The 24,277-nt window shown below is 36.8% G+C and overlaps 2 protein-coding genes and 2 non-coding genes across 4 annotated transcripts; 3 read left to right on the top strand and 1 right to left on the bottom strand.

The window, feature by feature from the left end:
• Positions 1-1,029: 1,029 nt before the first annotated feature.
• Positions 1,030-10,826, bottom strand: LOC116286955 (uncharacterized). The gene is made up of 5 exons (XM_031693555.2): positions 10,605-10,826; positions 8,632-8,750; positions 3,273-5,391; positions 2,621-2,689; positions 1,030-2,007 (listed from the first exon to the last, which is right to left on the bottom strand). The coding sequence occupies exons 1-5, from the start codon at positions 10,824-10,826 to the stop codon at positions 1,984-1,986; spliced, it is 2,553 nt and encodes an 850-aa protein (XP_031549415.1). The 3' UTR covers positions 1,030-1,983.
• Positions 10,827-13,432: 2,606 nt separating this feature from the next.
• Positions 13,433-14,421, top strand: LOC116286935 (transcription factor Atoh7-b-like). The gene is made up of 2 exons (XM_031693533.1): positions 13,433-13,647; positions 14,237-14,421. The coding sequence occupies exons 1-2, from the start codon at positions 13,441-13,443 to the stop codon at positions 14,294-14,296; spliced, it is 267 nt and encodes an 88-aa protein (XP_031549393.1). The 5' UTR covers positions 13,433-13,440; the 3' UTR covers positions 14,297-14,421.
• A 3,308-nt stretch (positions 14,422-17,729) lies between these two features.
• Trnal-uaa (transfer RNA leucine (anticodon UAA)) lies at positions 17,730-17,813 on the top strand. Its single transcript has one exon. It is a non-coding gene; the product is annotated as a tRNA-Leu (tRNA).
• Positions 17,814-18,937: 1,124 nt separating this feature from the next.
• Positions 18,938-19,020, top strand: Trnal-uaa (transfer RNA leucine (anticodon UAA)). The gene has a single exon. It is a non-coding gene; the product is annotated as a tRNA-Leu (tRNA).
• Positions 19,021-24,277: the final 5,257 nt, after the last annotated feature.

The following is a 24,277-nucleotide window of genomic DNA, read 5'->3' as shown; positions in this document are numbered from 1 at the left end:
CTCAGACGTCTGCAGAGGCGAAGCCATGATTGTCCGAAGGGGGTCCCAAATTCAAAAATCCGCCATTTTGTTTGAGCCCCCGAAACACAGAACCAAAAAAAATCACCTTAAAAGACCGACTTTACGTTTTACCTTTTGTTTATATTAAAATCAAACTTGAACTTGGTTTACATACCTGACGAAAACCAACAGTTCTGAGTCGAGAGTTTGTAGCACGTGTTCAAAACTGTTTTAGATCTGATATAACTATTCATTTTTGAAGTATGATCACAGATCGCCAGGACAGGTTTTTATTTTCGCTGGTCACTTTTCACAGACTTCATGTGACACCTCAGTTTCGCACATTTATATAGCGCTGTATACAGCCATTTGCAAAAATTATGGCCGCTTCCAATGTATATACAAGTATATCAAAAGCATATTAAAAATTATGGGATATCATCCCTGATATTTGTCTCGAGTTGTCTATCACTAGGGCTATCTGAAAATATCATGAAAGATATCCCTCCGTATCTGATATACTTTTGATATACTTGTATGCATATTTGAAACGGCCACAATTATTGCAAATGGCTGTATGGTTGTAAAAGCAATCTGTCATTCACTTCTCATTGTAAAGCGCCTTTGACTATGTCCATATAGGAAAGGCGCTATATAAATTCATAAATCATTCATTCATTCATATATGTACTGTTTAATAAACGAGCAGGAGTGTTTTATCGTGTGTAAAACACGAGGCGCAGCCGAGTGGTTTTAGACCCGACAAAACACGATCTGCGAGATTATTGAACGGCTTAGAAAACTCATGATGTTTGTTCTCATAGTGTACCGATTTCTTTACGAAATGAACCAAGTTTGATAGAGAAAATCCAAGTTAAAGTTTATGCAAATGAAGACGAATCTTTATCAGATATAAAACCTCCTTCATGGTCATGATTTCTAGTGTTTTCTTCATGAATTATTAATGAGTTTTCTAAATATAATTAGAAAACTCATTAATAATTCATGAAGAAAACACAATAGAAATCATGACCATGAAGGTGATTTTATATCTGATAAAGATTCGTCTTCATTTGCATAAACTTTAACTTGGATTTTCTCTATCAAACTTGGTTCATTTCGTAAAAAAATCGGTACACAATGAGAACAAACATCATAAGTTTTCTAAGCCGTTCAATAATCTCGCAGATCGTGGTTTATCGGGTCTAAAACCACTCGGCTGCGCCTCGTGTTTTATACCCGATAAAACACTCCTGCTCGTTTATTAAACATTACATATATATCCGCTACGCGTCGTGCTTCTCCTAACAATTCTCTCGTGTTCTGCCAATCCCCGCGTGCTTTAAAACTGCACACAGCACGCGCGCGCGTTTTCTATTTCTTCAATATATACATTTGTATTGCGCTATATAAATATGCAAAGTGTCATGAAGCCTGTGAAAATTGACCAGCAAAAATAAAAACCTGTCCATCATTGAAATAAAAATATAAAACTCTTTAGTTTTTGTGTTATCAACCTCTAATATTATTAGCAAAGTTGTTTTTCATTTGGTGGCCTGGAAACCCATCATTTCATGAGGAAAAGTAGTCTCTCTCGCATCCGTTTTTAGTGTCGGTTGGGGAGGGAGCGTTGCGTGACGACCGACACTAAAAACGGATGCGAGGGAGACTAGAGGAAAAGTGACACCTCAGTTTTTCAAATATCCTCGATTTTGATTGGCTAACATTTTCTCTCAGATCAGCAGGGTAAACTGTAACTGTATTAGTGATAGACCACGAGTATCGGTTTTGAAAACCAAACAAGGTGGCTAATTCTCGTTTTCAACCTAATTTCAAAACTGTTGAAAAAACGTGCTAATCTTCGTATGTCGCGTATTATGTAAATTAGCAAAACACCTTTCTTAGCTTCAGTTTTTCTTTGTTTTGTTTTTATCTAATAATTAATATTCTACCTTACATATGAAAAGTTAATTAAATATTGAACTAGTCATACTTGGAATTGAGCTCCTGAAGATAAATAAAAAGAAAAATATTTAATGATATTTTGAATAAAAGTTTGCTATAGACTCTGATATAATTGAATAAACATAATTGAAGATACACCTACTTGCAAGAACGTTGTCAAACGATATTAGAACATTAGTAATTTAGTGAGAAAGGAATACATTAAAAGACAAAAGAAAAAGTTCAGCTTCAGTGATCTTCTTTTGTTTTTTTTAATATAATTCCTATCCCACTAAATCACTAATGTTCTATTTTCGTATGACAACGTTCTTGCAAGTAGGTGTATCTGTTTGCAAAGTTCTGATGATATTACTGTGGTTTTCCATATTCTGCAAACTCCGACATTTCAACGGCTTGTACATGAAAAAGACCGACTTTATTTTTGATTGACGGCAGCGAAAAACCAAATTTCAGCGTGCAGCTTGTGAGTACCAAGTTTGCAGAATAGGGAAACCGCAGTAATAGAGGCTATCCGGAAGGCAAAGCTACTTTACATCTTTCAGTCCACCCCATTTCAAGTCTACACTAGCGTGACACTGGCGTAGACTTTGTCAAATCTTATAATCTCTTTAGAGTACTAAGCAGACTCACTCTTGTATAACACAATATGACATACCTGTACTGCTTTGAGGATTCTCTGTAAATCATCAGCTCTAACTGTAACTTCATTGGTTTTCGAAAGGAACTAAAAAAAGATAATATTTATAAAAATCAATAAGTATTAATTAATAAATGTGAGTAGAATTCTAATAAATGTGCATGAGATATACAGTATTATACTGCAACAACGTTGACAAATTGAAAAAACACTTTGTTGGGTTGAATAGGTTAAATCATTGAAGCTAAGACTGAGGGGTATTCTGGGTAGTCTATCTCCTGGTTATTTGTAGTCCAGAACTGGACCCACTTTTCTCACTAACCAATTATTTTATATCAAAAAAAAAAGAAAAGAAAAGAAAAGGAAATACACATATGCAAGAAAACTTATTTTTGAACATAAAAATAAACTCGTATCCTTGGATTAAAACGAGACTATTTTGCCAAGGTGTCCTCTGTAATGTAATCACAGGACTAACAATAATGGCTGGTCAGTTGCTGGTCATGATGAGCCGCAAAAATTAGTTTTACCTTGGACATACCTCGTTTACTGGTCAAAATGACTAGCAAGGCAAAGATTTGACAAGGCAAGTTCCAATTCTGGCCAGACATCCTCAATGACTAGTTGTTATTTTTAACACTGTATAATTATTATTTTTTGTGAAGCATACCTTTAGCCTTGCAATCACAGCTTCCAGCAGCATCAGCAGTCCAATCTTTGCCGATGCTTTTAATACAATATTCACCCCATCATGTGGTTCTTCGTCAGACGTACTAGCTGTCACCATTACAGTCATACTGCAACAGTTGGCCTTGCTTGTTCGAGTGCTTGTTCTCACATCTTTTTTGGAGAAACTTTTATCATTTAAATCTCCCAACAATAAATGAAGCACTTTTTCCTCCATATTGTCTTTGGATCCTATACTTGAAATGCTATGTAAAAATGTCTTAGAAACTGGGATTACTATTGCACATAACTCATCATCCACGGTGTGTTGTTTTAAAGAAATACTCTTGTCGTCTTTGCAGGATGATTGTAAATGTTCCAGATATAAACCTTGATTTGCTACAGTAAATTTGCAAACATCATGGCTCAAAAAGTCAAACAAAATTCTAGCAAGACTCAGGATATCAATCACATTTTCCCCCAATGAAATCACTAGACTGTTGTTGTCCACATTCAGGCAAGGTTGCACTTCACTTGGTAATGTTGATGGCAATGAACTAAGGTCATAGCACAGGAATGTCTCTACTACTATGCAGTGTCTTGGATCTACTGAATCAGGCAGAGTTATTACAAATTCTCTTGTTGATTGTGGAGTTAGGGACTCCAAAGCTACTGCATATGAAAGGACAGAGTTTTTGTTCTGAACTGATATCAAAACAGACCATTGGCTAGATAAAGAAATACTACTTTGGTTAATCAGTCCTAATTTCAGAGAAAATGATAACCTATTTGTTAAGATACTATCTTCTGAAGCAAGTATAGGTACTACATTCCAACAAATCCACTGATTTGACAGATTATTACCCATCGTACTGTTACCAGTAGGACTGGTTGCTTTAGTCATCAATGTAGCTGCATAATTTAGTTGCTCCAATACTTTGTCAATGGATTCTAAATCCTGTTCCAACACATTTGTTTGTAGTGCAACATTTTCTATTCTAACAAGCAATTCTCTCAGTTGAAGGCCTGGTTGTTGTGTAAAAGAAAATGTACTATCATGTCCAGGTAAACTGATTCCTAATAGTTTACCCTTGGTTGTCATAGCAACAGCTTTAATAGATGTTGACGTACTATTAGCATCCTGGACATTTGGGTGAAGACAATAGACACAGCAAATGTCTGGTATGCAAATAAAAATACTTGACAGAACAATGCTAACATCATCCTTTTCAGATGTTTTGTGCTTGTTTACAGACAGTGTACTAATGCAAACTTCTCGTCCATTGGAATGAATGATACGAGTAGAGTCTTTTGAAGACTTGACATTTGAGCAATAAATAGGGCCAGCAAGGTTGTGTTTAGAAAAACTACAAGTTTCATCAACCTGGTAGGCCAATACACACTTCCCCTTGCTTCCAATCATGACCACTACATTATAAACTGGGTTTTTTTCATTCACAGACATGAACTCATTCTTGGTACTTCTGCTGCTTGTATGAAGCTGAGGTAATTGAATCAAATGGAGTCCAACAACACTTTGTTCCAAATGATATAGAAGTTTAAAACTAGACTTTCCTATCGTCTCACTACCAGTTTGGTCAAGATCACAAGTCAATACTTGTCCATCAGGAGTTCCTAATAATAAGAGACAGTTAATGGCAGTTGTTTTCAATTCATCAAATCCTCCTCTAGGCACTAACAAATTGAATAGTTTTCTTTCTAAGATGTTGGAAGGCAAGTCATTGTCTGTCTTTTTGCTGTAACAGAGTAATGGGATTGGCCATAGCTTGTCTTTATGCAAATGTGCTGGAGAGTTCAAGGAAACTTTAAAAGCTGTCTGATTGTAGGAGACAGTATTATTCTCTTGTTTTGATGAAGCATAGTGTGAAATGAAACACCCAAAGTCATTCACACCAAACGAAATTAAACAATCTTCCAAAGTGAATATAGCTAGAATCTTTGGTTCAAGAAGGATTGCTTGTGAAGCTAATATTTCAGTTATGTCAACTGAAGACTCTGTGTTAAAAACTTGATTACAGTTTTTTCTTTCTTTAGAAAGGAGTTCTGTGAAGATGGCTTGGCTTGATGCAGAGCCTGACTCTTGATTACTCCCATGTTTATTCCTATAAAGTATAAGAACAAAGAAATTAAAATTATCTTAGACACACCAATTTTATTCAAAATAGAAATTTCATTTTTTGTTAAAATGTTACAATATTATTATGAAAATCAAATGGATATGAAATGAAAATCTCATACTCATTGATTATTCATGAGGTCATTGACCAACCAGGGTTTTTTATTTGCACCATGTGCAGTAGTTTAAAAACCCCATCAATTACGACCGTACCCATTTCAAAGTTCTAGTACTTTGAAATATTTCAAAGTCCTACTACTCGGAAATATTTCAAAGTACTAGAACTTTGAAATAAAAACAAACATACATGTAACAAAAAGAGTATAAGATGTCGTGTCAAATACTCGTCGCTATATTTTATTGTGGTTTCAAAATCCTTGTGGAATTTCAAATGCCTCGGCTACACCTCACCATTTGAAATTACACTCAGATTTTGAAACCCCAATAGAATACAGCAGTATTTTAAACATTACCATATGAAAAAGGAGCTTAGAAAATCTGAGCTGCAGATAAGATTTGAACCCACAACCTTCTGTACACTAGTCCAACACTTGTGGGTCATCAGGGCATAAAATAACAGCCAGACAATGTCCACCCAAAATTGGAACTTTTCTGGTCCAATCTTTCTTTTTCTTGCCAGTTATTTTGACCAGTAACCTTGGCCAGAAACAAGGTATGACTGAGTTAAAACTAATTTGGCTGGTCATAATGACCGGTGACTTACCAGCCATCATTTTAAGCCCTGGTCATGGGTACAAACCCATCTGGAGCTCAGATTTTTTCTAAGCTCCTGTTTTACATGGTTGCCATGAATAATTGAAATTTCATGAATTTCCTCCATAAATTACTTTTTATCTACATTTGCCTCTTTACAAGGAGGGATGGTAACTCTAGCACTAGGGTTACCCTAGTAATAGAACCTAACTTTTACTCTAGCTTCTATATGTTTGCTCTTTTATGGAAGCTTGGATGGCATAGCAGTGAGAGCGCTTGCCTCTCACCAATGCGACCCGGGTTCAAGTCCTGACAAGCCCGGTGTTGTATGTGAGTTGAGTTATTTGTTGGTTCTCTCCTGTGCTTCGAGGGTTTTTCTCCGGGTTCTCCGGTTTTCCTCCCTCCTCAAAAACCAACTACTAAATTCTGATTTGATCTTAGGAGATATTCATGATAGGGCTAACCTCAATATCTCCTTTCGCACTCACTGATGCAAATGAATCAGTGTTGTTTTTTTTTTATTTTATTTTTATTATTATTATTATTATTATTATTATTATTATTATTATTATTATTATTATTATTATTATTATTATTATTATTATTATATTTTAACAACTTTACAAGTTACCCAGACTACCCTCTCTGTTTGGTAGGGTAACCCTTCTGCCTGCATCAAGTTTTCCCTTGTAAAGTGATGGCTAGGGATAACCTGCTCTCCCAGGCTGCAACTTTTTTATCCATTGTCAAACCTCTTGCATCTTAAATAACTTAGCAATTATCATAACCAAATGACTTAATTTCTGCTGAATCAAAATATTATCAGGTAAAATAGATTTTACTGCCAAATGAATGAGATTAACCATTTTCATTGTTGATTTTGCTAACCAGACCTGTACATCTTCTCAGGCACTAGGGTTTATACCCTACCTATATTTTTTCCTTGTACTGTAAAGCCAAGTTATCTATTGCCCCTGCTTGGCAGGTAACCTTAATACTATGCTTTCCTATTTTGACAACAAAAGGCACCAATAGGAAGGAACATAAGAAAAATGTACAGCTAAGAATGACTTTACTTTTACATCAAAAGTTTAATAACAAATAGCAAATGATCAACTACAGGAAGGGTATCTGATTGTTTTGCCTACGCATTGGTTCGCCTACTGAAGTTCTCCTACGTATAAGTTTTGCCTACTGGAGTTCGCCTACGTAATACACTGGAACCGATTCATGAGTAGAAGCATTAGATGAAAAAAAGAGGAAAACTTCAATGATCAAAAAGGCAGACACATCTTTATCTTCAAGAAAGTTTATGAAAATCTCAAGGCAAACTAATTAACAGAAAAATCGCAAGTAGTAATCAAGAATGCCAGAAAAGTGTTGAGTGACAACAAAAGTGTTACTAAGATTTCATCTGCTCTTCTTACCAAAATCTTCATTAAAGGAACACATCTTTTACCTCTAAGAAAGTTTATTTACAGTAAGTATGAAGACGATATAAGCGAGAGAAGCGTTAATACAAATGAGACAAGTACTTCAGAAGTGTGACAACAACAGCAAAATGGCAAACTATCAGATGCTATCTATCAAATTTATAAAAAAAATCTTGAAAAAAGTTCGCCTACTTATGAGAGTGTCAATGAGTGAACGAGTTGTTGTGACAACAAAAGCGTAACAACTTGTCAAGTGAAAGCGGTAAACTTTCAGATTTCATGAAAAAATCTTTGCTTACTTACCAAAATCTTTATTAAATACAAATATCTTTGAAAATGGTCATCAAATCAAAAAGATTTTTTCAGACAACATAGTTCAAAACTAAAGGGAAAGTTATTACTGTAGCAAAAAAAACTCATTCACATCTCAGAAGTTCTTGACTCATTCGTAACGTTTCTCTTACTTTACTCAACAGCAGTTGATTTGTTTTTTATATATTTACTGTGTCACACTTGTTTAGATAGGTTGCACGACTTTTCTTGGTTTACTATGTTGTCACACAACGCTTACCAGTTACTCGTTAGCGTCTAAAGTTTTCAGTGTTTCTCTTACTTTGTTTGCCTTGCTATTCATGTAAAAGTTTTATTCTTTACACGAGAAGTATTTCCTTTTTTACAGTATATCTATTGTCTCACCCTTCATAGATAGGTTTTACAACGCATTTGATATGTAGGCGAACTTACAGTAAGTAGGAAAACGTATGTGTAAGCGAACTTCAGTAGGCGAACCAATACGTAGGCAAAACAATCGTAAAGCACAGGAAGGTGTGTTTTTACTGTGGTTGGAGGGCTGGGGCTTCAGAGGGGAAGGTCACCGGTAAAATTTTGAACTTTTGTAGAGGGTCAAACCCTTTTTGTTTGGAAACAAAAACTGTCATGGATTTACAGTCAACGGTCATGAATTTCTTATTGAGTGAAATGGGGAGTGCTAACCTATTTTTCAAAAGTTAACTGTGAATTCCCCAGCCCTCCTCCCAATAAAAATTTACCTTCCCTAATTGTGACAAAAAATGTCTTACTTTTTGATTTTCTGTTTAGTAATAGCAGTTCTCCATACTCTGCCATCATCTGTTACAGCTGTGATACTCTGACCAAAAACTTCAAAGTAAATAACGTCTGAAGGGAACAAATAGGTGTTCTGTTGGGGGAAAATCCAATTCAAAATCATTTATTAAATGTCAATGCCAACACGCATTCAATACGTTCAATAATAGAGAGATTTAGCATTGAGCAAGCGTCAAAGACAACAGCACGAGCACATTTTTTTCCTGTGCATGCCACCCTAAATGTAGTGGACTTCTTTGACAGAAAGTAAAAATAGGGGTCTGCAAATGGCAACCTGCCGAGGATGTCAACCACGTCTTACCATCATCCTTGATGCTCACGTCTAATTGATGCTAAATCACTCTACTACGTATTAAACTGAGACCAGAATAAACCTGTGAAATAGATATTAGACTAATAATTATACAGCTTCTCATTAATCCCATATAGGTAACTGTCCAATTATTTTCTTAATTGGACAGGTCTTGTTGATATGTGATTAATTAGGCAGCTATATAATAATTAATAGGTAATGGGATTTCATGCTCCCCAATCAAGAAATAATTAGACTCGAAAAATTCCTCGGAATTTTCCTCGTCCAATTAAGGCATGGAGTCCTATTACATATACTTAGCAATTAGTCCTCTTGCCCAAATGGGCTGTGAGTCAATTAATAGCCCATGAGTCTAAAGGCTGAATGGACTATTGACTCACAGCCCATTAGGGCAAGAGGACTACTTGTTTTAGTCAAATCCAACTATAGTGTAGTTGGCCAAATATATCATCCAATCAAAATGCAGCATTGATGATACACCACTACTTGGATTTCACTAATACACATTAGCATAAACCTACTAATGGTCTATCCTGTGTTTTGATTGACTGAGCTACAGTGGTCTAGGCGTCTATAGACCCCTTGCATTTGACATCAAAGCAGCTCAATTTGGAGGACAAAACAAAAGAATTTCAGGCCCCGTCCACACTATGCCGAATAAATTTGAATCCAAATTTTTATTTATTCAGTTAGGCCTACCACCCACACTAGTCCAGGCGAATCTGGAACAATTCTTCACTGAAAACAAATTTTTTCGAATACGGTTTCCAAAGTGGAACAATTTGAAAACGCCGGTTAGCTGTATTAGTGTGGACGGAGAACATTTTGTATCTGAATTTTTTCAAATATGATGACGTCATGATTGTCATGGGAACATGGTGGGAAGGCTAAGAATTCACCGCAGGCTCAATTTCAGCTTTGATGCACATGCTCAGATGTGCAATGAAGCGTTTTTGCCGCCTCTGATCGAACTTATGTGGACACGAAACATTTTATCCGTTTCCATGTGGACAGAAAACTTTTTTTGTGGGACAAAAGTTGCGGATTCAAATTTATCTGGCATAGTGTGGCAAGGGCCTCAATCTCCTCAGAATTGAAAACCTATTGTTACAGTATGTTCTCCAATAAGCCTTTTCATAGTTTAAGAATCGATTCCACTGCGCATGCGATTTTATCCCGAATTTCGCATTTTCTTTTGTTTAATTAAGAACAAAAGAAGGTTTAAAAAAAAGAAGGTGAGAAATTCGGGATAAAATCGCATGCGCAGTGGAATCAATCCTTAAACTATGAAATCATTTGAGCTCCAACATGCTGCAGGGGTTCTATTGTTTTAGACCACTAGTAGTGAAAAGTAGCGGTTTTGAAAATTAGAAAAAAGCAAAAATAGTTATTTCTTCAACCTAATTTCAACCTACAGTACCATGTATTGAACTCTACTTATTTCGTTTTCTATTATGTTTAATAATTTGAGCATCACATTCTAATGAGGACTTTGAAACCACTCTAAAATATAAGTTAAGCTTATTCATAAATATAAATATATATAAATATAAGTTCAGCTTATAATTGTTTGGTTTTAAAGCTAAAGCAGATCATATTCTTTTGGGAACTTACCGAATGCCTGCCATTTTCGATAACATATAAAAATCTGTCACCTTTTGTGACAAACAATATTTCCTTTTCCTTTTTAGTTAAGATTGAACGTATTAGACAACGAGAGAAGAGACGAACGCGAGAAAAACATGCAATGGTTTTAACTTCAAACCCGTCCGCCATTACACATTTCCCACGATACACCTCCAGCGCTGTTGTCAAAGCAGTACACAGGGAGCCCATGAGGCATAGAGAGTAACGTCTGCCGTAGAAACGTTTAATTTAATTAACCCGACAAAAGGATTTGATATTTAAAGTTGTCATACAGATATTAATAAAATTGTAAAGTTTCGTGAAGGTTGCACTTAAACTATGGAAGATATGGTTGATTTAACATAATAAATATTTTTTTACATGTATTCAGGGGCGGCTTGTCTCCCTCGCATCCGTTAGTGTCGGTCGTCACGCAAAAGATGCGAGGGAGACTAGGGGCGGTGGAAGCTATAAATCTTTGGGGGGACACTGTAAAAAATCTTTAGGGAAGCCCTGCAAAAAGTCACAACAATAACTTAAAAAACAGTAATAAAAATCGAATCTATGCATTTATATTTCAGGTAAACCAATATTTGGGATGGGGGGGGGGGGGTGCAGATTTCGTGGCCCAGTTCCCCCACCCCTGGTTTTTTAGTTTGGGCAATCATTATACACTCGGTGAAGGTGAAGGGAGATTTTCGAACATCACAAAACAAACCCCACAAAAACACAATTTCTAACTCAAATCTTAGCTAAAAATGGTTCTTCAACTATCAAACTATAAATTTGACAACATATTTGTCGGAAAAATCAAATTCGAAGCTTTTCTCTAAGCATATTTCCAAAGCATTTGAAATTCTTTCCAAAGCAATTGAAATTCTAACCAACATTCATTACAAATTCAGAAACATTATGATCTTCACTAACTCTGCGCTCGGCTAACTCTCTAGACTTAGAGTCGGGTTTTCCCTGACTTGGACGCGTGGGGAGCGGGAACGAGTTTTAAGCGGAACTCCCAGAAAGACGGGACCAGGGAGAAAAACTCAACTGGTGAGTCTGGAGGGAAAGAGGGACAGACTACAAGCATTTGAATGGGGTTTAAGTATGTTAGGAAATGGCCATTTCCTGAAGACAAGTCTTTGCTAATACCTTTTTAAAAGTTACGTTAGTCGACCTTGAAGACGTTATCTCTTGAAATACTGAATAACCTTAGTAACCTTATGCGTGTGTGATAACAACGATCATAGCAAAACAAATTAATTTTGTTTAAGGGTTGTACGTAAATAAACATGTCTGTACAAATTATTATTAAATTCATTTAGTATCCCACGACGAAAGTCGGACTGAGTGAAGTCAGGCTCGCTTTGTGTATTGTTTATAAAGGAGGACGGTTCGTTATTCTCATCATCGTATTCAATGTTTGACTGTCATAGTTGTGTTAATTCGAGAAGAAAGAATAAAATATCGCAGCTCCCATTCAAGTTATGCAAGATTTCCTTTAAAAAAATCGGTTTTAGGTAGCCAGGTCTCGGTCAACTGAGGGAGGAGGAGGGCGGCTTAGCATTTTCCCGCTAAAACAAAACGCGTGCGCGTTTCATATTCGTAGACTTTCCCCGCCATATCCGCTATATCCACCCCTTCAGTGAAACTTCGGCTGGGCAGGTCGTGCCAATGTTCTCCCCTCGCTACGCTACTGGTTTTTCTGGCTATGCTCGTGCTAGTCTAGTGTTCAGAACACTGAATAACAAGTCTTGATCAAGGGATCTTTCCCTTCCTAAGTTGTGGCATCGATTTACATGTAGTTTTGAGTGTTTTAACGTATAAAAAATCGCATCCGCTACAAACCTTAAACTACGCTATACACTATACGGAGCTTTAACGTCAGGAATTCTCCATTTGACAAACAACTATGAAATACGCCAAAAAATGATTTTTTGAATACTGTAAAAAGGAGAAATCCAATCTTGAGACTTGTAAATTCTCTCAGCTTTAAAATACTAAATCATTCGATCTGAGGCGGATATGTTAGCACTAAAACAATGCTGAAATCCCGGCTGAGGTGTGGTTGAAGAGTTTGGGCCAGACCGAAAGGAAACTTTTTCATCCTCATTTTTTCATCTCAACAATAATAATAATAAAGTTTATTTATATAGCGCTCATATCCATGAGCATGTCCAAGGCGCTTTACAACAGAAATATATGCATAAATTATATATATGTATTTACAATATTTACAATGCTACGTATTTGAAATATTAATAAGTAAATCTAATTATAAAAGGAAAAACTTATCTTAAAAGCCTAAAGGCAATATGCATAAAAGCAGGAAATGAATCAAACAAAAGAGATCTAAATATATTTCCTATTATTAAGGAATAAAGTAAATAAATAAGTTTTAAGCTTACTTTTAAAGGAAGCAACAGTAGTACAAGAGCGAATCTCAAAAAGGAGCCTATTCCATAATCTGGGAGCAGCAAAGGAAAATGACAATGCGAAGATAAGATATGATATACTCTTATGACCGTATGATTGACGTGTATTTATACTCACATTCATTTTCTTTTGAGATTGGTTGTTATCAGTGTTTTCATTATTTATCCGCTTGTCATTTTTAACCTGCTTTCTTCCAGTGATACCGAATCTTTTGAAATGAATCGCCATATTATCGGACCCTTTATTGCGATCCTGGATGAAGTTTATACTAATGATTTATCAACGGACAACCTTGACTGATATGCAGCTAACACTAGGACAGAGAAACCACATATAACATTAGCTCGAGAAAGCAAACTTCGAAGCAAAGGTTCCAGCGTAAAACAAAAGAATGAAAGACAAAGCTAAAGCCAATTTGCAACAACGAAAGAGGGTTGAAAGGCTCAACAAAGGTTTTGATGACTTGAGAAGAGTCCTAAGAATCGACATGGATACATCAAAAATTTGGACTCTAACCAAAGCGAGCAAGTACATCGATCAGTTGACACGATTGCTCAATGAAAGTACTTCTTATGAAAAGAATTGCGAAAGTGGTGAGGTATGCAAGGTTTAATGGATAAAACTAACTAAAAAGCATGATGCGCATATTTTAATTACTATTAGTGCTTATGATTCTAAAGTATAAATAGTACATAAATAGTACAAAACAGCGCAATGTCAACTGTTGTTTTTAGTTTCATCAGTATTTATACAGTATGCAGGGAACATGGGGTGGTGTACGCTACTAATGCGTCGCCTCTCACCAACTTATACCAATCAACAACCTGCATTCGTTTCCGGTGTCATGTGTGAGTAGAGTTGCTTGTTGGTTCTCTCCTGTGCTTCCCGTGGTTTGCTCTGGGATCTCCAGTTTTCCCCCCTCCTTAACAATCAACTTCTAAATTTTAATTCATTCTGTGCGGCTTCGCTTAGAAGTTAAGGCTCTGATGTGATCCAGTGCGTTAGGCTGGGATATTATTTATACCTAGTTATATATTATTACTTAATAGATAAAGAGTTTGCATTCCATAAAATTTTGAATTTATAAATTTGAAAAATCGTGCATAAATCTAAGTTGGTACTTTGGTTACATCCTGATGACCACTCATTTTAACAATGTTTTCTCTGTAATTTATCTTTTTCTATAGATTACTAAGTTTGAAGTGCAAGAGTTCCAGTGTCCTGAAAGATTACACCACCACAACTAAACGCATCGAGTTAGTAATGCAAACATTAACGAAAGGTTATTTTACTTCTCAAGAGAGTTATTTATTGTTATTGTTCTGTGGAGAGCCTGACTTCTCAACTCAAGCTGGCTCCCTGATGATATGAACTTTTGTTGCCAAAATGAACTGTAGTCGACAAAATCAAATATCTGTTAGATAAGAAATGTTTATTATTTGTACAAATATCCACTGTTATCTCTTGACATAACTGGTCCGCCTGGTTCTCACTACCCTTCGAACAAAGTCTCATTTAAGGTCCTCCACGGTCTGTAGGTTCTTAGTAGCGACGCAAGCATAAGCATAAGCGTAAGTCAAAACAAAGAAAAACAAAATCTTCCGTTCTTTAGCGCTTGCGTTGCTTCTTTTCATATTGGGAACATAGAATTGCGCATGCTTGCGTCGCTATTCATCCAGGCTTTGCTTATTAAATTTTGAGCTTCAACAAAATATCTTTAAAATCTTTTAAATTTGAATTTTGATAAATTTTGATCCATCGATCTCCTATGATCCTGTTTTTCTTTTCATGATTGTTTTTTCCTCGTCAATTTTACTGTTAATCATGTTTGTATTGTATGTATATTGTATGGAGAGGGAAAATCAATTGGGACGAAAGTTCTGTTTTCTTCGCCAGTCACAAAATTTGTATGTCTCAAGTTTTATAAAATGCATATGTTTATATTGTGACAAATAAACTAAACTAAACTAAACTAAACTAAACTAAACTTAACTAAACTAATATCAGTTACTTTAGCATTCTTAGTGTATAATGGAATACAAATAAATCCAATTATTTTATCAGCAACGAAAATCACGCAAACGTGTTATGGTGAGTTTGCCTAATGGTCGTGGGTCGTGGGTCGTGGGTCGTGGGTCGTGGGTCGTGGGTCGTGGGTCGTGGGTCGTGGGTCGTGGGTCGTGGGTACCGACCCACGACCCACGACCCACGACCATTAGGCAAACTCTGTTATGACGGGTGGGTGTAATTGCCTCGCTATGCGCCAGTTTGCCCATATGAACCGTTGCATTACTGCTACCCTACTTGCAGAGGTCGTTTTTCGTCCTCCGTTTTTAGCCTGCCGCCGCTCAGCAACATGGATGGGAAGAAAATCAACCGTCGCTCGCTGGGTTCGTATTTCTTTTCTCTCTCTCTCTCTCTCTCTCTCTCTCTCTCTGAAGTAAACCATCGACAACATGCAAAATTTAGGATCTTAGTTGCTCACAATCGCAGTAGGAAAAAATAAAAAACATCGGAAGCATAAGCAAGATCAAACGTTCAGGTTTCAAAAAATTAAAGTATCAGTTTAACGCGTTCCTACAACAGCACCCTTATAGTATGAGATAACAGCTGGAAGAAATTGCATCTTAGTCGTCCAGCTGACAACAATGCCCTCAGCTATGTTGACTTAGCGATTTGCCGACGAGAACTGTTGACGTACACTTTAGGAATAAGCGTTACATCATCCTTTCCAAGTATTTTTTAAAACAGTTTTAGTTTTGGTGTCTTTGAGGGAAACTGGGTGGAGAAATAATTACTTTAATAGACTTTAGGGCCTACAGGGATTAGTATAAAATGATTTGTGAATCAGTATTAGTAAGACTACATGGTATTGATATATAACATGGTTTAAATGATCAGACGACGACTCATTTTCATCATTTCATCGTGACAGGTGGCCTTGACGTTACATTTAACTTACCTCACACAACGAACTTCAACTGAACCGTTATCTAGCTGATCTGGGATAAGTTTTTAATGCTTTTAAACTTATCAGTGAAACGTTCAACCTTAAATGTATTGGTGATGTGGAGATCACTAAGAATAATCTCGTTTATGGCGACACATTTGATATGTGATGGTCGTGATAATCCCGCCATTTAAATACATATGAAGGGTCGTGGGAAGCAGGCCGGGTATGATTGAACAATTCAACTCCATATGCTTATGTGTTTTATAGTTTGGCATGAGTGATATATACTCAATAGACGTTTTTCGAGTTCTAAATTACGGCTGTGTTCTTGATTTACAGACTCATTTACTCAGGGTTAGCCTCGTATCAGTGTCTAAATATTCACAAATACCAACGGTAAAGTAAAGAATGCACGAATTCAACAATTCCACGGAGACTTCACTGAAACACAATCATAGAACAGTTCAGACGAAAAGGTATGATTGGAAATGACATCATTATCCTCAGGGCCTTGATGTACAAAGGATGGATAGCAGTATTCGACAGATAAATCTCATCCAGTGGATAAATTTATTGGATAACAGCATCAATGTTCATTTTTTCTCTCTTTTCATTGGCCAAGAGGCTGCCACGTGATAGTCATAAAATTTCACTGTTCCCGGCAACCATTCTGGACTCATGTTAGTTAGACTCAAGTTTTTCAAAATCAAATCAAATAATTGCTAGTCTGTTAACACAACACTTATCGACTGGAACCTCGAAAAAGCAGTGTGTTTTTAGGTTCCCTCGGCTTCACCTCGGCTAAAACATACCATCTGAGGACCACAAAACACACTGTTTTTGCCGGTCCTAGCCAATGAGTGTTTTTTTTTTTTTTTTGTTTTGTTTGTGTTTTTTGTTTTTAATGTACTTTGATTATTCATATCTGGAATGTTTAGAATAGAAAAGTCAAAATTAACATTAACGTGCCCAATAAAAATTGTACTATAAAAATGTTGGTATTGCACAAGAGTTATACAGAAATGGAAACTAAATATTCGAGATGATTCGAAAGCACAAAGTAACGCTCACCTTCCAAAAGCTCCAGAAAAAAACGCCAAAAAAAATTATAAAACCTCAAAATGCTTCAGGTCTATTCTCTACTTTCACATCCCATATAATACTTTGCGTCTTTAGGGGGTAACCAGAGGGTAAAAACCCACTTATTTTGCTGAAGGCTGATCAGACAATGTTGACAATACCTTGTTTGGTGTCCAAAAATAAAATGAAGAAGTAAAAAACAGAAAAAGATAGAAGCTTGAAGGCGTTTGAGGTAAATTTTTAAAACATTTTCGTAAGGCAATACATTTTCTGTAAGACCAAAACTCTTGCTGATCTGTACAAGCAAAAATAACTTGGAATAAACTGATTATCAGTATTGTACATATAAAAGCAGGTATAGTATAAATTCAATTAAGAAACCTTTCAATTTGAGACAGTTTTTTGATTGGTTACCCCCCAAAGACGCAAGACATTATGGGGATGTGAAAGTAGAGAATAGAGATTGCTTCATGGTTGGTGGGCACGCACGAATTTTTTCTCGAGTCGTGAAGAATTGCAAACGAATGAGTCTTGTCCCTCCCTAGAGAGCTTGTGTAGCGCAGGTTGGACTTTTTTGAATTGTAAATATTGACTTCAAAAATGACTTGTAAATTTGATATTATACTTTTGACATTTATTTCATCACTACCAGGATGGCCGAGTGGTTAAGGCGTTGGACTTAAGTTCCAATGTACGAATGTACGCGTGGGTTCGAACCCCATCTCCTGGTACATTTTTTACCATTTACTGCTTTGGGAAAGTAAACTTAATAGCGCAGCGCACTGATTCTAAAAATAGCTTAAAGATTCGGACAAACATTGCATTCTGTTTAACCGCTACGAGGATTATACGAACCGATTTTATTATTTTTACTTAAAGTTACAATAATAACCCATGTAAACTAAGATCAACTGCGATCGGCTGTGAAAATTATCTGCTGAAAGTAAACTTGTAAGTTTGTTGTCCAAATTTCGCCTTTGTCTTCGTTTTTATGACGTCACGGATGCGCTGCGCTATTGTCAGTGCGCCAACAATTTTATTATTATTTCTAATATATAATGTAGATAATTATTAGCATCTACTTTTCTTTTTGTTTTGTATTAAAGACTCTCGTAATCAGATTGGTTCATCAAAGTCATATGACCTGGAAGTCTGATCGGCCGAGCCAAGGCAGTATGAACTATTTCGGCCTTCGGCCTCATGGGCTATTGACTCATAACCTATTCGTGCTCGAGGATTAATTGCTAAATGTTATTATAACGACATGGTGGAGTTGATATCGAACATGACAGTTTTATTCATTTCATGTATGAAGTGCGTGTAAGGTACTTGTCCATTATGTGGACAGCGGTATTCGTGTTAATGTAGGAGGTCGCAACACGCCGTTATGGCTGGGGGGGGGGGGGGGGGGGGGGGAGTTAACACGAGGACATTCTTCCGTTACCGGAGAGAAGCAAAGGCCTAGGAGGACACTGGAGAGAAACGTTTGCGCATGCGTGCATTTCAGCACGTTTTCTAAGATTTAGAACATTTTGAGTGAAAAAATAAATGTTCGTTCTTCGAGTGTACAAAAAAATTCCCGAGTATACTTTTGTGATATTAAGATACTGTATTCACAAACACAATATGAAAGAATTAGCCTTGAGTTTCAAGCAAAGGCACTAAGTTTTGATATTTTCTGAAGTCCAATCTATCCAGCATGTTTGAAAGTGAAATTTGCCTATTTTTACAATAGCAGAGCATGCGCAAACGTTTTTCACTCGTGTCATCTGGGAGTCGTTCATTTTATACTGCGCAGTGCACTGCCCACAATGCAATAATTATTCTTAAACTAATGATTTAAATATTTATCATTACCAGGATGGCCGAGTGGTTAAGGCGTTGGACTTAAGTTCCAATGTACGAATGTACGCGTGGGTTCGAACCCCACTCCTGGTATATTTTTTCCCCATTCACTGTTTTTAGGGAAAGTACCTTACATTAGGCAATGTGCGCGACAAAACAAGTAAAATACTGGCATTGTTTTTCACAATTGTCAATCATAGGTTGCTATCAATAAACGTCTTGTCATTAAGGTAATACTAAAGCTTATGTTATATATGTACATACAGAAAATAGTTAAAATTCTGAGCTAATAGTGCTTAAACTATAATGAAAACTAAGAATAAATAATAATTTTATTATATGACTTAGTAAATAGATAAAATAAATAAATAAATAATAAAAAGTTGATAGTAAGCATGCATATAAAAGATTCTAAGGCCCCTTTTTAATGTTGAAGTTTCTTATGAAAAGACTCGTTACCAGTCTCGTTCATTCCAAAACAACCAACAAGATCACGTGATTTGGAAGTTTACTTCACGCGAGCTAATCAGAAACATTTAAAAGCGCGCGCTTTTTCTTATAGGTATGACGTAGACCTCCTGACATTGTGACGTTGACATCGAACATGATTAATCCATAATTTGAAACATTCAGTTCCAGAGATTTCAGGCATTTAGTGCGTGTCTTACAAGGCATCACGCAGTTCATAATCATCTTCAGTGTAATCACGTGAGCATAGATGGTGAGGACTTGCAAAAATGTTTTCTAAGAAGAATGAAAATGTTTCAGTTGCGTTCCGATGTTTTCTGGATAAAATGACGGTTATGTTTCATATTTCAATCTAAAATGAATTTACGTTGTTTGGCTGTGAATATTACAAATTAAATTGCAGTGTAACTCGGTCTTAGATTTCATCAGATATCAGGTTTCCAACCGACAACGTTTTATGAAATAGCTTTTTACTGTGGTGTTCATAGAGCTTGCGTCATTTATTGATGTTTAAGATGCAAGAAAAAAAAAACGATCACCATTTATTTCATTTTTTTGTTATGCAGGCGCTTACACCCGCAACAGCTCTGACAATCCATCCAGACGGCAGAGGTGACGCGCAGAATCATTTGGACTTCACTGGTGTCCTTGATCTGATATATCGTCTGATATATGGTGAGAAAGATACTCTACAAGGTCAATATGATGAGACCATCATAAAATAATTGAACAAACCAGCTAGGGGTCAGTGTGTAAGCTAGGAACACTTTTACCACGTAATTTGCATGTAAAGCTGGCAGTTATATCATTCAAACACAAAGTCTTGTTGCAATAAATAATTACAAACACTTCCTTGTTTCGCAAACATTTCTTACAGAAGATCAAGCTGTCCCGATGCATACCATGCATCCCTGAAGAAGAACCGAATACCTGGAATAACAAAGTTAAAGTAATGAAAAGAAGGAAGAGAAGCGGAGCGAGAGGCAGAAGAAAAAGAAGGCCAAAAGTCAAAGGCAATGTTAATTACGGGTCAATGACGGAAACATCTATAATTGTTGATGATGTTGGACTATTAAGACGACTGTGGCAATGGATTTGTTCATGGTTTTCATGGAAAACAATACCAACATCATCATCCGAACTAGAACGTAGCATTGTGCACTTGCAAGATGTGGGTATTGGGAAAGAGATCAAAGTGGATTGGAAGGAAAAGGAATTGGAAAAAAGGGATGTTCAAAATGCTGCTGATGAGATGAAAGGACTGGATTTGAAGGGCGGAAATGTGTCCGATGGAGAGGATTCTGAGAATTCAGAGCAAATCAGGTTGAGCCTAACAAGCTGTGATTCTGCTGAGATGAGTAAAAATATTGTACAGGAAAGACTGGTGATGATGGATGACCTGACTACATCACAAAGTTCTGAAGCACGTTGGACAAGTGAGAAATCCTTGTCTATGGAAGAGGGTTCTGATACTAAGGACGTTGCTTCTGTCTGCTGCTATTCAGCGACATTAGACACTCATGCAATACAAAAGACCGACAGACCAAGCACATTCAGTCTGGGTCCACTGAAACAGCTTGAGAACAAACCAATTGAGAAGTCAATTACAGAAACGTGGAACGTTTTGGAAGCAGAGAGCAAGACTGTTCTGAATAAGGAAGACGTTTCGAACACTAATGACAGTACTTATGTTTGCTACCATAAAGAGGCATTAGACTCTGATGTTCTACCGAGGACCAACAACCCAAACACCTTCAAACTGTTTCCATTGCACGAGAAACAGCTGGATGATAAAGATGCCAAGCTACGGTCTGAAGCATCGTGTAAAACTCCAATCAATTCAGGAAGAAACGATGTACCAAACAGATCGACAAGGGACGCAGCAGGGACACTTAATGTCGCATCAGTTCCTTGTAATGTACTGTCCAGCGATGATGGATCGACTTTTAAAGGTAAGACAGAGGTTCTTCTAGGACTGAAGAATGGGACACGTCAATATGACGTGCGGACTAACTAAATAGGTTGTGCCCGATTTCATATACTGAGCAAGTATATTTTTTCCTTTTGCGCACCTTGGGATTATGAAGGCTTTCTATTCAACCTGCAACTGACTGAATTTACATTCCTGCACCGAGTGCCACAATAGGTGTGACAACTATTGGAATCCTTTTACAGTAAACAATTTCAACAAAACTTACGGATATATTGTTTCTTTTCATTTTCAAGTTGTCAGCAAGTCAACTAATAGACAACACGCCGGATCAAGACAAAAAAGCATCCAACATAAATACCATACGTCGTCTTCAACTAGTCATGCTTATTACAAACCAAAGACAACCGCTGCAGGATCTTACAAACCTAAATCACGAAGAAACAACAGAAGGAACAGACACAGGAAGAACTGGAATCACAACTATTTGTATAAAAAGTCAGGTAAAGAACAAGTCAATCAACTAGTGTATAAAGATGGGAAGGATGTTCCAAATTCAAAGATGACCTACGCTGAAGTCTGTTCTGCATCTGCATCGACTAACGCTGTGATGAACAGAGTGTCTACAGGTTTGCCCCGTAAAGATGAACACAAGAAAACTGCAAGTACGTTGCCCTCCATGGAAGAAAGCACTATAAAAACCAACGAAAGTGAAAGTGAAAGTGTAGGCTTCGATTATAAGATAAAGGTGTCTGCAAATTTGTCTCATGACACGACATTCGAAGGTTCGTCGTCCAATGATGCCAGGTCTTCAAACTTGAGTCCTTACAAGGAGACTATACGATTGTCTACAAGAGAAAATAATAATGACAAGGAAACAGGATACTTGCAAACAAGATCCGATTCAAGACCAACAAAACAAACAAACAAGTCCGAAGAAAAACGACTAACAAAACGAACCTTGTCCTTTAGAGACAGTTCGCAGCCAAATGTCAAGGTCACGTCAAAAAAGACCTACGCACGGATGGTGTTGGGTGCAGGCTTGGCCTCTTCTAATCCTAGTCCCAGAAGATCACTCCTCGAGTTCGCTGCTGTCAGAACAAGGCCAAGTCATCTTGTTTGCACTGCAGAAAGCACAAATTGTTTCCCTTCTCTCACATTAGTTCCAATATGCGAAATATCGTAAATTTTAGTATATAGCTTTTTTTCATTCCATTGTTCATGCCAATAAAGTTTGTAACATTTTCTTCTTAATATCGTATAATTTTTTGGCTATTAAAAATTTATTCGATATCCAAAACAGGATAAATAAAAATTTTATTGAAGGCCCACTTTCCATTTCACAGAATTAAAAAATGCTTATTTGAAAGATGTCATTTTGAAAAGTCCAAAATCACTCGCTCTTTCTTCAAATTTTATTTCTAATCAAATGAAATATTATTTCTACAAAGGAAATGGTATTTCACGGTAAAATTAAAAACTAGTCTAAGAATTCCCTTCAATACGAAAGCACAGATCTTATGCACCAGTGAATTGAATTTTTAATTTTGGACTAGCTCTTAAATCATCCGAATGTTAATTAAGCTGAAACTTTTCTGGAATAACCCGGTCTTATAATCACTGGTTAAAGTTTTTTCCTGATATTCGGATGGGAAGAGTCTGTGACGTCATACACACAACACTAAACATCGCTCCGGCATAGCTCCATACATTTCTTTGTATTTTGTAATCAAAATATCCGCTGAGTTTTAAAAGATACCATAAAATGATTTTTACCACGAGTTATGTACGTAAAGTCCCTCAGTGGACCTTTGATCTTAATAGAATTAAAGTAAAACATGAAGTTATTTACAAACAAATGTATGGAGCAATGTTTAGTGTTGAGTGTGTGACGTCAGAGACACCTATAGAAATTCGTAAAAATATAATACTTTCCAATGGGAATAAAGAAAGAACTTTAACCAGTTATTTTTAGACCCTTAAAAATTATTTTTTTGAAGATTTACGTGCTAGTCCCCCTTTAAGAATTTTATCAGGAGCCGAGCAGAACGCGTGATACAGCAGGCTTTTCTAGGGTCTTCCTTTCGAGCATCGCCAACTTGAAGAAGTGAGAAGAGAAGGTTCTTGGGAACGAGGTTAATATTGAATAAATATATAATTAACATAGAAACGAGACGAATGGTGAGTCGTGTATTTACAAACTATAAAGTTAATCTGAAGAGAAAAATTGAGAAGGAAAAGAGAAAGCGCTTTATACATCCACACTGCAGTGGCGGATCCAGGACTTTAAGAGGGGGGTTCATTCTTGCAAATTTCGGCACAACAATAACGTTCTCTTGCATCATCATTTTTCCCATGAGGCACATCACTGCCCTAGGGGCGCTCCTGATAAGGATAACCTATCCACCACTCCCATTTCATATTAAATCTCATGAGTTAGTTCAGTTTAACCTTGAATATTTCTGGATACCTACCTATGGAACTGGGTGTGTCGACTAGTTCCATTCGGCGAGGATGGCGACGTGCAAAACTATCTGTGATCTTTTCAGTGTTTAACTCCATGTCATAATGGATGTGAGCCATCTCTTTGGTTTACAATAACAAGCCACCTTCCACTTCTCTAACAAGCTTAAACAACTGCACACTACTAGCGGGAAAACGCGGGAAGGGGAGCAAGGCAATTCAGGCCCGCGCGCCAAAAAGAATAGAGGTATACCAATCCGGCCTTCCAGGCCCGATTATTGTGGGCGAAGTTGCTAATTTTCAAAAAGCGGACCTACCATACTTTTATTTATTCATTTTAATAAATACAAAAAATCCAAGGTACCAGCCGGTGGGGGGTTCATTTGCACCCACTGAACCCCCCCTAAATCCGCCACAGCTCTGCGATATCTTATAATCAACGAAACAAGAACAAAACTCACCGTTCATTTTCCATACATTGCTTTACTA

This window comes from Actinia tenebrosa, unplaced genomic scaffold, assembly GCF_029948245.1.
Source record: "Actinia tenebrosa isolate PJP-AT-01 unplaced genomic scaffold, QUT_ActTen_1.0 PGA_scaffold5__44_contigs__length_20552954, whole genome shotgun sequence".
NCBI classification, from domain to species: Eukaryota; Metazoa; Cnidaria; class Anthozoa; order Actiniaria; family Actiniidae; genus Actinia; species Actinia tenebrosa.
Note: the sequence above shows the minus strand (reverse complement) of the source record. Positions and strands in the feature narration are given on the sequence as shown.